Source organism: Colletotrichum godetiae, assembly GCF_030913485.1.
Source record: "Colletotrichum godetiae strain CBS 193.32 chromosome Unknown BDP55scaffold_21, whole genome shotgun sequence".
In the NCBI taxonomy this organism is placed as follows: domain Eukaryota; kingdom Fungi; phylum Ascomycota; class Sordariomycetes; order Glomerellales; family Glomerellaceae; genus Colletotrichum; species Colletotrichum godetiae.
In genome coordinates, this window is record NW_026851269.1 from 131241 (window position 1) to 144229 (window position 12989).

General features: G+C 54.3%; 6 protein-coding genes across 6 annotated transcripts; 2 read left to right on the forward strand and 4 right to left on the reverse strand.

Annotated features, from left to right (window-relative positions):
- Positions 1 to 145: 145 nt before the first annotated feature.
- On the forward strand, positions 146 to 1481 carry BDP55DRAFT_744238 (uncharacterized protein; the record flags this gene model as incomplete). Its single annotated transcript, XM_060580508.1, has 3 exons — positions 146 to 432; positions 486 to 723; positions 920 to 1481. Exons 1-3 carry the CDS (start codon positions 399 to 401, stop codon positions 1479 to 1481), a joined length of 834 nt encoding a protein of 277 aa, XP_060429399.1. The 5' UTR covers positions 146 to 398.
- A 281-nt stretch (positions 1482 to 1762) lies between these two features.
- On the reverse strand, positions 1763 to 4012 carry BDP55DRAFT_552717 (copper amine oxidase; the record flags this gene model as incomplete). Its single annotated transcript, XM_060569228.1, has 4 exons — positions 1763 to 2148; positions 2230 to 2710; positions 2780 to 3670; positions 3725 to 4012. The coding sequence occupies 4 exons, from the start codon at positions 4010 to 4012 to the stop codon at positions 1763 to 1765; spliced, it is 2046 nt and encodes a 681-aa protein (XP_060429400.1).
- Positions 4013 to 6119: 2107 nt separating this feature from the next.
- BDP55DRAFT_552345 (beta-lactamase-like protein) lies at positions 6120 to 7094 on the forward strand (the record flags this gene model as incomplete). Its single annotated transcript, XM_060569200.1, has 1 exon — positions 6120 to 7094. One exon carries the CDS (start codon positions 6120 to 6122, stop codon positions 7092 to 7094), a length of 975 nt encoding a protein of 324 aa, XP_060429401.1.
- A 252-nt stretch (positions 7095 to 7346) lies between these two features.
- Positions 7347 to 8834, reverse strand: BDP55DRAFT_632087 (uncharacterized protein; the record flags this gene model as incomplete). Its single annotated transcript, XM_060572376.1, has 1 exon — positions 7347 to 8834. One exon carries the CDS (start codon positions 8832 to 8834, stop codon positions 7347 to 7349), a length of 1488 nt encoding a protein of 495 aa, XP_060429402.1.
- A 2171-nt stretch (positions 8835 to 11005) lies between these two features.
- BDP55DRAFT_632088 (uncharacterized protein) lies at positions 11006 to 11344 on the reverse strand (the record flags this gene model as incomplete). Its single annotated transcript, XM_060572377.1, has 1 exon — positions 11006 to 11344. The coding sequence occupies one exon, from the start codon at positions 11342 to 11344 to the stop codon at positions 11006 to 11008; it is 339 nt and encodes a 112-aa protein (XP_060429403.1).
- A 140-nt stretch (positions 11345 to 11484) lies between these two features.
- On the reverse strand, positions 11485 to 12192 carry BDP55DRAFT_632089 (uncharacterized protein; the record flags this gene model as incomplete). The annotated part of the gene is made up of 2 exons (XM_060572378.1): positions 11485 to 11783; positions 11916 to 12192. The coding sequence occupies 2 exons, from the start codon at positions 12190 to 12192 to the stop codon at positions 11485 to 11487; spliced, it is 576 nt and encodes a 191-aa protein (XP_060429404.1).
- Between the last annotated feature and the right edge of the window lie 797 nt (positions 12193 to 12989).

The window sequence follows — 12989 nt, forward strand, 5'->3', positions numbered from 1 at the left end:
TCAAACCCATTGCACTACTTTCAAATTGTGACGGAGCTATGCCTCCTGGCTGCAAGGGGGCGCTGACTGAAAGAAGGCGCCTTGGAGGAGTACCTCAAAGCAATCGCCAATCTCAGATGGAGGCAAGCACTCACCTCAGGAGAATGTCCAAACGTGTCCAAACTTAAGAATGCTCCTACCTTGAGCTGGACAGCGGGCAGGAGTGTTGATTCTGGTCCTTTAAGCACGACTCCCAAGTCAATGCTTCCCGTGTCGTTGGAAGGTCTTCTCTTCCTCTGCCCATCTGTCTCTTCGTCTGTGACACCATCATTTCTTCTCTCAGCATCAAACAAATCGCAGTTTGCTAATCGCATCTTCGTCTTCCCGCATTCCATCATTACAGCATACAATTGACCGCTATGGCTACCAACTCCGGATCCGACCAGCAAAGACGTATGCTAGCTTCCCTACCCACTGTGTCTACAAAAGCTAATCGAAGCCTGCAGGAGGAGATCAGCTGCGACGGCTCGCTGAGATCCAACAGCTCGAAAATCAGCACGGTCGGAACGAGAGAGCCGAGGCCATGGCTCTCAGTCTGCTATCGGAGTCGGGTCTGCATCCTATCGAACAAGTCAAGCTCCATCATACGCTCGCTGGGTCTCCCAGAGACTACCTCTATCACGCGAGACAATGCCTTCTCAAGGTCGATGAAATCATTCGCATTCGCGACGAAGACGGTGTCAGGTTTACGAATTTGCCCCAAGACACCGATGTGTTCTAGAGGATGCGTGAGAATGTGCAAAATCGCCTCCAAAAGGCCATCAGTGAGAAGCGGAACGTCGACTATGCGGTCAAGTGGTTAACGTTGGTCACCCTGTCCTTTTCTCAACTCAACTCCCTTCTTTTTCTTTCGCGTAGGACAGAGCTAACGTGGTCGGAGAATCAGGCTGGATTCAAAATTCGTGGCAAATTTGGTTCGCGATCCTGTCGAGACGAAGCTGTACTTCGAGCGAGTGCATCTTGCTCTAGCAGCCGCTGGCAAGACTCTGCATGACGAACCTCCGAATGTCCTCGCTACAGCTCAGCAGGTTGGCCACAATAATGTGCCCTCGATGCCCGGCCAGGCTTCAGCTGGTACGGTCAGCACCGAATTCCAGTCGCAAGGCAGCTCTATAGGTCCGCCCTCATCTGATCTGGCTGGCAAGGATGACACGATCTCAGTGGCTCCTTCCCTCGTTGATTCGCAAGCCACGGTCTCAGTGGCTTCTAGCCCCGTTGCTTCGCAGGCCACAACTTGGAGTCCGAGTGTTCCCCCGGTTCCGGAAGGCCAGAAGACCGGTCAAGATGTTCTAGCATCTAGCGAGGGGATGTCCGAGAGAGCTAGTGCCGGCCTTCAGCTCCAATGCTCGCCGTCTGCTGAATTTTTGCAGTTCTATCAAGAGGTCCTGGAAGAGTATCCAGAATTACTTTTAGAGATGCCGCAGGTTCTTCAAGGCGAATAGATTCTTATGCAGTACGCAACCAAAGCAGCCTTGCGCTTTCAAATACAAATTGCTGTAGAATACTGTGTGCCTTTTTAAACGTTCCGTGAATCATTGGTATCTCATTAACTACTACTAAAGATGGCGTCATTACTGGATTTGTTCATAGGTCAATACAAGGGAAGTAGGATCGGATGAACATATACTTTATCATTACCCTTCATGCAAGTACGAACATATCTATTGATGCCGTCGAGCAGTTGGTGGAATAAACTTCCCCCTCCCTTTATCCTCAAATCACCTCACAACTTACTCTTACCTGGCGCACAGCACGACTCGCCAGCCGCCCCGGCAAAAGCAAGCTTGCTCACCCCATCCGCCGCCTCCAGTGCACCCTTGCCGGCCGCGACCTGGCTCGGGGTGCTGCAGTAGCTGGGGGGCACGTCCATGACGGGGTTGTTGGCGAAGAAGTTGCGCGGCCGCAGAAGCAGGGTGATGGGCTCCACGGGCATGATGGGGAAGTCCTCGGGCGCGGGGATGTGGGTGACGCCAAAGGTGTGCCAGAGAACGATATCTTCTTGCTCGATGGACTCTGTGCCGTCGCCGATCCATTCTGGGATACCGGAAGAGGGCTCGCCTGAGGTTTGGGGGACGTGGCGGCCTGCGGGCCAGAGTTCGTCGTCGCGGTCTGTTGGGAGGTTTGGTAAGTTTTCCGTCCATTCAGGGGGTTGATAGGTAGAAGAGAGGAGGACAGAAATAGGGGACTTACACTTTGTGACGTGCACAGCGTGCCTCGCGAAACCAGCGCGCTTCCATACCAACGACCCCTCCTTGGGCAACAACCCAGGAACCTCCCTACTAACAAGCTTATAACTCGCCGGCTTCCCGCTATACGGATGAATCTTATCCGTATTCGCAATCTCCCACGTGCGGCTGGTAGACCCGTCATAGTCGGTCCTCGACTTGCCCGTGGTATCGAGCTTCGTCTTCTTCGCGTAAAACGCGTTGCCGTAAAAGTTCTCGGGGGAACCGACGGGGGCGTCGGAGGCGACGGCGTCGGCGACGAAGACTGTGTTGCGGGGGCCGTCGATGTTGGCATCGACGCGCAGGCAGAAGAGGTGTTGGTGGTTGTGGGCGTTGACGCCTGGGTAGACTTGGGTGCCCCAGCCTTTTGTATCTTCGCCTGGGTTGAGGGAGTAGGTGTTTAGGATGCCGGTGAGTTTGATTTCGGGTTGGATTGTGCCGTCTTGCTGGTGGAGTGTTAGTTGCGTTTCTGAGCAGGGCGATGGCTACGAAGGGGAGGGAAGGGGCTTACTTACGTGAAAGATCCATTGGATTGCGTATTCATAGTTGGCGGCGGTGAAGATTTGCTGGATGATGAGCTTGCGGCCGCGGGTGACAATGACAGAGTCGTCGCGGAAGTCGGTGTGCTTGAACAGGATGCCGCTGTCCTCCTCGTGAATGCAAATGGCGTTCTTGATGGTCCGCACGCCGCCGTTGCGGGTGGGGAACTCGGCGTCGAGGTAGTGGATCTCGCCCTTGCAGTCGCAGCCGAGCGAGAGGCTGTTTGTCATGTATCCGGCGCCGTACTCGCCCAGATCAAAGGCATGCTTCCGCTGGTGCGGGTGCTCCGGGTTGCCGTAGGGCACGACCATCTCGGCCAAGGACAAGCGGTAAAAGATGGGGCGGACGTTGCCTTTGTCGTTGTAGGTGATGTTGCTGAGGACGATGCCTTCACGGTAGTTGAAGCCGATGTGGAAGTTCCAGTTCTGCCAGGCAATCTGGCGGCCTTGCATCTGGAAGGAGACGCCCTGGGGTTGGGTGATGTTGATAGGCTTTAGGTCGGTGCGGTAGCCGCCAGATTGCTTCTGTACGGCGGCGGGGGTGTAGTCTACGGGAGCGGCCTTGCTGAGCGGGCGGCGGACCTGGGGAATGTCGATGGCGATGATGGCTTGCTTGTCGGCGTCGTAGATGGGGCAGAAGTCGAGGGGGTACTGGTACTGGCAGGTGTCCGGGTCTGGGCGGTAGTACATAAGGGCCTGCTGGAGGCGGATTGTGTTGCCGTGGCGCTCGTCGTAGCCGATTGTCCAGGGGTCGCAGTAGACCTTGTGCATGTCTGATTTGGGGATGCCAGAGATTTCGCACTGCTCGATGACTTTGGGGTCGGTGCGGCAGATGTGTTCGACGATTTGGAGCTCTTCCATTGTGATCTGGTGGTGTTAGTCTCGGTAGGTCCTGAGAAAGGCACGGCGGAGGGGACTGACGATGGGCTGCACGCCTTGCATGAGCTCCCACTTGGTGATGGCGCCTGAGGCGAGGTCAACGAGGCCGTCGTAGACTTTGCCGCCCTTTGCGATGACGACGACGTCGGCGATACGGGCGGGGAGGGGTGTCGTCGAGGGCGAGGTGAGCCATTTTGTCAATTCGGCTTTGCGGGGTTCGTGGAGGGAGACGACGTTGAAGAAGACTTCGCCGTGGGTCTTTGTGACGGCGGTGATGGCCTTTTCAATCTCTGCGGAAGAGAGGGGATCTAGAGGGTGCGGCGGTGCCATTGTGAATGTCTCTGTGGTGTGAGGGTTCTCTGCGTGTGGTATAAGGTCCTCTTGTCACACAAAGGTGTTGCGAGAGGTCAATGGCGGGCGGTAGTGGAGAGTATCGAAATAAATGCAATTGAGGGATGTCGAGCTCTAGATAAAGCTACAGCTTATATCTCCAAATCGATCAAGGGGATCCCCAGAGTGAGGCCCCTCACCCCTCTTCTTCCGACTAGGAGCGCGCAGATAGGCGCGCTCTCTCGTTCTCATCCGATGCGCGATTCATCCCTCCAAGGCCAGCCGGATCAGGCAATGCAAGCCCATTGAGACCTGGGGGTTTTCTCAGGGCCCGTCCAGACGACGAACGAGGTGCACCGTACCTTGCACAACCGATGCGGCGCGTCATGCCAATTGGCAAAAGGCGCTGTAAGCCGTTTCGATTCGATAAGTCAAGCCATTGGACAAGGTGGAGAACTTCTCTCGGAACTGGTTTGATAAGAGCTTTAGCCTCTTAGTATCCCGGAATTGAGGTACCTACAGGATGCAAGGTGTAAGTTGCAAGGCATGGTCAACGTTTCGTCTGGTCGACCCGATAAGGACGGTCGCACACAGACTATGCATTAGCTGCGAAATTCCGACGGTTCGTCCTCAGGGACTCGAAAGACTCCAAGTAACTTCAGGTTAGCTCAAGCGCGGGGAACATGGTGGAAGTGTTGGTCTTGGAGCTTGGAGACTCGAGAATGATGCAGAGGAGACATGGAGGGGAGAGAGAGACACACACAGGAAAGTGGGGGGGGAAGGACGAGACGAGGGGCTGGATGGGGAAACCCTAGACGATAAGCTCTGGCCCTCCAACCTCCGGGTGTGCTTATCAGAGGTGGACCCTACAAGACCCACTCTCCGGGACCGGAGGTGTCGGCTTGGACGGGTGTTTAGGTGGGGTTCTGCTCGGAACCGCAGTCGCTGCCAGGTTCGGGCGAGCGGTGACTGTTCTGGCCACTCAGCAGACGTCGGGTAAAATCGCCTAATCGGGTCTAGCTGAGCATCCTGACCACTCAGAATGAGGCTGTGAGTTGTCGTCGATGAATGCTTTACCTAAGGCAACCTCTGGAATTCACCATCTCACCGTCACCGATAGGACTAAACCGTTTCCTGCCCAAAAGTGCGAAGCTGCGAAGGTGCGAAAGTGCGAGTCACACACTATTGGACTTTGTAGTCTTAGATGAGATCCGATCCCTATGGCAGGACCTCTAGCTCTTTTGAAGTCCTTAATGATGGGGTTACCTACAAATCATGCAGCATCGGTATTATCTCGCACTTGTGAGAATACGAGAACAGCAGTCTGTGCCCTGCGTGGGATGCCATGTACCGTGCAGCCACGCGATGGATGCAGTACCTAGTGTACTTCATCCAGGCATGTTGCAGTGCGGCCTTGAACTTTGCTTTGAAGTCAATTGACTCCCAGTCTAAGAATCAATAACAGATGGGATCAGCTGTAACGAAGCTGAGATTGCAGACGACGATGGAGGCAGGTATCACAATGTCCGAAACATCGGAGTTAAAGAGTGCCAGTGATGACGTCAGCAAAATTTCTGCCACCGCTGCACCAAATGCTTCACTGCGACTTCGACGATTAATTTCGTCCGCGTTGAATTAACCATCTTTAGCCACGTTGTCAGACATATCATCTGGTGAAACTCGGTTCCCTGCTCGCTCACTAGCCTCAGTACGTCCTCGCTTGTTTGGTCAACTTTCTAGTCGACATTGAGGCTCTGACCATCCAACTGAGCCACCAGACACAACGGAGTCATCGTCAAATTCAAGATTCATCGGCCTTGGTGGACCTATCAGGCAGCAGAGTGTGTTGACGAAGTGCACCGGCAATTGCAAAGGCTCTTCCTAGGATACTTACCCTGTTCCTAGTCGCATGACCAACAATTTGCTGCACAAATTGCCAGCAGGATATTCCAGTTTCCGGACCCTCAAAAGCATTCTACTGTCAAGCAACTCGGCATCTAGCCCGGATCTTCCCCGGGCCCAGATTTCCCCGGCCCCGGTCCCGACGCCGAGCTTCTCAGCCCCCCCAGCCCACACAGCCAAGACATCACTCACAATCGAGGCTACAATGGCTACCTTCGCAACTCCTCTACCGCAATCAAGCCGGTCCGAGATCCTCGAATGGCGCTTCCCCAAACCCTACCACCAATACGTCCTGACTGGCAAGTCAAGAGCAGCATGGCACACCTCCTTCGTCATCCCCCAACTCAACCTCCTCCTTGACGCAGGCCTCGTCGTAAACAACCTGCGGCCGAAGCACATCTTCATTACCCATGGCCACTCAGACCATTGCCTCCTCGCCCCGGCCTTCACCAAACGCGAAGACCCCCCAGACATCGTTTGCCCCGTCGAGATGAAGAAGGCCTTTGACGACTTTTGCCTCGCAAAGACCCTCCTCAACCGCGGCGGTCTAACGACCAGCAGCGACGCCGAGGCCGTGGGCCTCAAGGTCGACGGCAAGGGCACCGACAAGGAGGGCAGGACAGAAGGGGAGAGGGCCTTCCTCGGCACGCACGTCACAACGGCCGTCAAACACGGCGACGTGGTGCCGCTGCGACGGCTTAAGGGCATGGATGCCCTCGTATTCCAGTGCGACCACAACGTGCCCGCCGTGGGCTATGTGTTCCGGACCACGACGCACAAACTCAAGGCTGAGTATACCTCCCTCCCCGGCCCGGAGCTCAAGAGCCTGCGGCAATCGGGCGTTGAGCTGACGGCGCCGGTGACGACGCCTGTATTTGCGTTCCTTGGTGATACGACGGCGTCGACGCTGGCTGCTGAGCCGGAGTGGTTGTCACAGGGGATTCCGGTTGTGATTACGGAGTGCAGTTTCTTGTATGATGAGCATGATGCACAGGCGGAGAAGACGAAGCATACCAAGTGGAAGGATCTCAACAAGGTCGTGCGCAAGTGGCCCAAGACGACGTTTATTCTGACGCACTTTAGTATGCGGTATAGTAACAAGGATGTTGTTGCGTTCTTCAACGGACTAGAGGATCCGCCTAAAAATATTGTGGTTTGGGCTGATGGGCAACCGGAGTAAGGGATCAAATGGACGATGACAGCATTGATAGAGGTCAGTCTAGATCAAGAGTTGCTGACATTATAGATAGGTAGACATAAAAGATCTTAGAGTATTCACATACCAGCGGTTATCATAGAAACTCTGTCAAATTCCCACAGACAACGCTAATATGACGAGGCACAAGCACTCAGCCTTCACGGAGCGCTCTTTCAGCGAGTCCTGATATTTCCTTCATCTCAGTCTACTGAGCTGAACAATTCAATCCCGCAATCACTGCACCTTCATCCCAGCAAACACATCACTCGTCATAGCCGTCCACAAATCCATCAGATAATTCTTCCTCGGCGCCCACCGCCCCGACCCAGCCTTGGGAAACACCTTTGCCGCATTGCGGACATACGTAGACTTGAGCGGCATCATAGGATGCGGCTTCATATCCGGATCCTCAAGCAAAGGCGTCACCGACCGCAGCTTCTTCTTCTCCATCCCGCGCCACAACCTCACCAAATACGAGCTCGTCGCCTCCGCGCCGAGCGTCCACGAGGCGTTGGCGTACCCGAAAACGTACGCCATGTTGGGCAGGTCCTGGAGCATACAGCCCTTGAAGGCGAATTTCGTGTTGGGGTCGACGCGGCGGCCGTCTACGGAGATAGCGATTGAGCCTGCGAAGCGGATTCTGAGGCCGGTGGCTGTGACGATGATGTCTGGGCGGAGAACTCGTCCCGACGTCAACACGATGCCGGAGCTCGTCACCTCTTCAATGGTATCCGTCACGATGTCTGCCTTGCCAGACCGCAGCGCCTGATAGAAATCCGCATTAGGACACACGCAGAGGCGCTGTTCCCAGGGGTTATATCGTGGCTTAAAGTGTGGATCGAGAGGGATGTTCGGCGGCAGCTGCTTCTGCGCCGCACCAAGCAGAAACCGTTTGGCGGAGGCGGGGAACCACTGGCAGTAGTAAAACAAGAAATACGACAACATGAAATACTGCACCCTCAGAATTCGACTCGAGACAGCTTTCGGGAGGACGGAGAGCATGAAACTCTGCAGACCGGCTTTACGGGATGGCATCCCAATGATGTAAGTCGGACTGCGCTGCAACATCGTCACATGCGCGGCGTCGGTGGCGATGTTGGGAAGTAGTGTCACGGCCGTGGCACCGCTGCCGATGATGACGACGTTCTTGTTGCTGTAGTCTAGGCCCTTGGGCCAGAACTGCGGGTGGATCACTTGGCCTTCGAAGGTGTCGATGCCTGGGATCACGGCTGCGAGGGGGCGTTCGTAGTCGTAGTATCCCGTGCCGAGGACCACGAACCGCGCGCCAATCGTTTTGGTTTTTTGCTTCTCCCCGTCACTGGTGGCCGTCGCCTTGAGAATCCATCTGCATGTCGCCGAGTCCCAGTCCGTGGAGGCTACTTGATGGTTGTACTTTATGTGTCTGTCGATGCCGTGCGCCTGCGCCGATTCTTCGAGGTAGGCGCAGATTTCGGGCCCGCCTGCGAGGGGGTTCTGACCCTTCCATGGGTTCCAAGAGAAGCCGAAGGTGTAGATGTCTGAATCGGAACGGATTCCGGGGTATTGGAAGAGGTCCCATGTTCCGCCCATCCGGGGCCGGCCTTCGAGGATGGCGTAGCTTGCATTTTTGGGGCCGTGAGCTTGGAGGTAGTATGCCGTGTTGATGCCCGAGATGCCGGCGCCGATAATGATATAATCGTAGATCTCGTCCACCTTCAAGTCTGAGGGTTGAGTTGACGCCATTTTCACGATGTTGTCAGTAGGCACATGTGCGTATACGGTTGTGGTGAACAAGAAGCTTCTGACTAGTTGCGCATGGGGCTCATCCACCTTTTGTATAATTCATGGTAAGGAATGTCTACTACACGAAAAGCATACCCACCTCGCAACATACAAACCAACCAATGTCCGACCGTGGCGAGGACCCTACGCTCAGATTTCCCAATCTAGGGTCGCAGATTCACAGAGTTGCCGAGGCTTGCGAGATGGGATGAAACCTAGAAACCCGCACCCAATGTGTTTCTCTACTTGTTTTACCAAGCAACCCGTCACACCATCGGGGAAAATGGAAAGACAAGAGCTCGGAGTATCGGTGTGTTCGTTCGGCCTCCGTTCCCTGTGAAGGGCCCGTGGTTGTTGCATACTCTGTCAAAAGACTATGATTCATACATGTAGTTGGTGGTGAGGGGTATGGGCCAAGAGGAGCACCGCATAGTCCCGCCTTACACAACTGAGTTGTCAAATTTGTGGGTTTAGTTGCTATTGTTACTCTATGCGTGACTTTGTCTTTCTTTCCTACGGGCGTCCGCGGATGCGGAGAAAATGCCACAGTGTATCTAAGAGAACCCCATTGCCCCCACGCATTGACCTAGCTCCTAAGTTGCCTCGGCTGTTGATCCTCCATCAGACGCGGTCATGAGATCAGATGACGATATTAGAGACGAGACGGACCCGGAAAACGACACCCCCGATGGAGCAGAGTGGACTCAGCTTTCCGAATGCGAGTTGAGGTCTCCCGTGCATGTGTGGGGCCTCCGTTGGACTTATAATCTCCCCGATCGGCTCCGGGCCTAGTATCTCTCCCCTGGGCCGATCAGATTCCTCCCGCCCCCGCTCCCGCCCCCGCGTCTTTGCTTGACAAATGGCACCCGTATATAGAGTTCAGGCTTGTTGGACTGCAGCCGACCCCGTGGGGAAAGCTCACTTCTAGTGAGGAGTAAAGGGACTTCAACATTGAGATGCACTTGGACGTGGTCTAGTTTCTTCCTAGCTTGTACCCGCTCGCTCGCATCCGAACGGCACTTGACAGCCTTTGACAGGCTCCTCAGATTGTGATTGTTCTCGAGACGAAGCTTGGAGTACGCAGTGAGTAAGGCAGACCCCCAATCCCTTAGCAAGCCGCCTCCCTGAGTTGAGTCGGACTTTCAGACTGAGGGGGGTGATCAAGGTCGAGGGCGCCCAAGACATCGCCACCGAATTGTCGATTGGTCATCAGAACTTGTTGCGAATCATTGCGTTCTAGGGGCGATAATTGACAGAGCCGTTATGACAAGAAGTAAGGTGTTTGTCATACGGCCTGGTCTTCGGGCTCCGTTGCGGACTTGATTCATAGAGACATTTCCGTGACGGACTCTTTGGACTGAGATAAGAGCCAGGAGAGTAGCTGATTCTAAAACCATAGTAGAACATCAAATAGGGACGGATCTTCGGGAGATCTTCGACAGACCGTTGCGTCCTCGACGTCCACAGTCCGCAGTCCGCAGCCCGCAGGACCGCACCCGCTCTGACCCCGCCTGTCTCGCTGGGCTGTGAGTGGTCAAGGTTGAGTGACTTAGCTTTACTCAATCGATTGAACGTGTAAACTTAAGAGTTGGTTTCCCTGCGAATCTTGCATGAAACTGGCCTCTTGGATCTTAGTCAAGGTCATTCTTCACAACCTTGTAAGAGCATCTCCGCGGGCTTTGCTTATTGCATTCAAACAACTTTCTTTTGTACTTGCGGAAGTATAAAATTTGCTTCATTGTCAGCCCAAAGGGGTTACCTGCTCACCTTACTTGATTGCTTCTTACGTCTTTCACTTTTGCTCTAGAATTGACCTATTAAGCCAAGGCCCACATGGCGAAGTCTTCTCCTGGACAATGCTAATGTGGTATTAACGCAGGACTTTGCGCATTCGGGAGTGTGTCTCAATCAATACCGGCATTCCGCGATCAAATTTATCTCACAGACAGCATGCTGCTATGGCAGTTGATAAGTCCTACAGCTTGAAATAAGTTGAAAATAGGATTCTAGAAACCGAGGAGGTCCACAACAAACAATGAGGAGCTAAGGAAGTATCGTCGCACGAGTGACTTGATGTAATCAAAGGAGTGTCATTTTATCGTTGCTTGACGTCGTTGTCAAGTTTGATTTGCTCAAGCACAGGCATCAATCAAGCGATGAAGATGCTTGAGCTTGAGCTCAATGCGTGCTTGTTCTATAATTAAGATTAAACAACGAACCCCATTTTCGACACTGTCGTCCTCCAAACCAATGCCCCTGTCCAAGATACGAAAACCTGACCAACACGAATGGCTCATGGCCCTAAGTGGTCTCATGTACTCGTAAGATGGAAGTGCCCTGCCCGGGCCACTGACCTCCCTGTCAGAAAACATGGTCGTGGTTCGACTGTGTCGCATGAGGTCGTCGGTAGAAGAAGAGTCGGGCTGAGTATGTAGGTCGCCGGCCTCTGGGTATATCCGTCCATAAGTCATGATGCAAAAGTGGTGTTGTGAAGAAGAAGTGATGATGCAAACAGCCGACCGCCCTGGTTTCTTTCCTCGAATAGGCGAAACATTCTCGATGAATTTATCAGTTCTTTCCAGATTGACCTTTCATCCTCACTGAATTCACTTCATTGCACGGCCGCAGCAGCCACCGCTACTCCGAAAAATGCGATAAGCATGGCGAGACTTGAGTCTGATTGGCGACCTGCAGCATTGACGGGCGACGACGTCGAGAACGGGGGGCTAGTGGGAAGGGGGTTCCATGTGTCTCCGCCACCACCGCCTTGCGTTGCTGAAGCAGATGCAGAACCGCCACCACCGGCATCTCCAGATGCGGTAGCTGTTGCTGTCGCTGGCGATGAGCCGATCGAAGAGCCTGAGATGGCAGAGACGAAGGACCCCGATACCGTTGAACCACCGACTGCTCCTGCGCCGACACAACCACAGACTTGGCCTTATTAGTCTATTGCTCAACGATGATTTCTGCCTCGTGGTGATGACGAGCCATAATAACAGACGGTTGAGGATTGAAACGTCCTTGAGAGGAGAAAGAACTTACCGGATGAAGCTCCGTTGATGACAGCCTGGAACGACGCGGCAGGACAGCCCGTCGCAACACAAGGCTCAATGGCAGCGTAGAGTGCCGCCTCTTGTCGACACTGACATGAGAAGTCGAGGCTATCGCAGCCGACAAAAGACGCGCCCTCGAGGAAACAGCTTTGCGCGCAGGAAGGAATCGCGGTGACGGCGACGCTCGCACAATTTTCTGCCGCAGCCGCGCCACTCGCCAGCCACACCGCGCCGGCGACGAGACGAGTGAGGTTCTTCTTCATCATGATATATGATGTGATATCTTTCTGTACTCTTCTTGACCGAGTACTATTTGGTTAAGCGATTGTGAAGTTTGGTTGAATTGGGAGATGGTGAAACGAAGAATGCTTCAAGGGGTGTTCGTGAGCATGGAGATGGAGCGTCCAATTCGTTCCTGGAGGGTCTGGATACATGCAGGAGAAAAGGAGAATGGGTGACAAGCTTCCTTTGTGGAGGGAGACTGGAGGAAAACCCTGCATGGGGGAGAGGGTGGGAGTGGGAACGGGGACATAGAAAAGGCAACAACCACAGTCACGTTTGTCCTTTTGTCGCCTACCTTGCGATAAACACCACACGACTCATAGCCAGAAGCTCTAGACCAGCAAGCCTGGGCTTCCTTCAGCTGCACGTTGCAGCTCAGCTAGCTTCCTCGGGAGCTATCTAATTTCCCTCACGGATTGTCGCTTTCACATGTGGCCTACTGGGCTCCCAGCCGGCGGTTGGTCGGCATGAGGTCATGTCCGTCGAGCCGTAAATGGGAATATCATCACTAATACGACGCAGGTGGAGAGGGATGTCACCCACACCAACACACACACACCAACACACCAGAATTTTCACTTAGTAAGGAAAGGTAGGTAGTCGTCGTTCCTCTTTGCGCGCTATCTTCTCGGCCGACTTCTCCTCATCCACTTTCCCCCGCAGTCAACCCCGGGGGGTCTGGGGACGGCGATGCCTTCCGATATGGGGCAAGACGCGGGGGAATCGACAGGGATGCCCGAGGGGGGATGGCGCTGATCTTTTGGCCCTGGCACTACGGCAA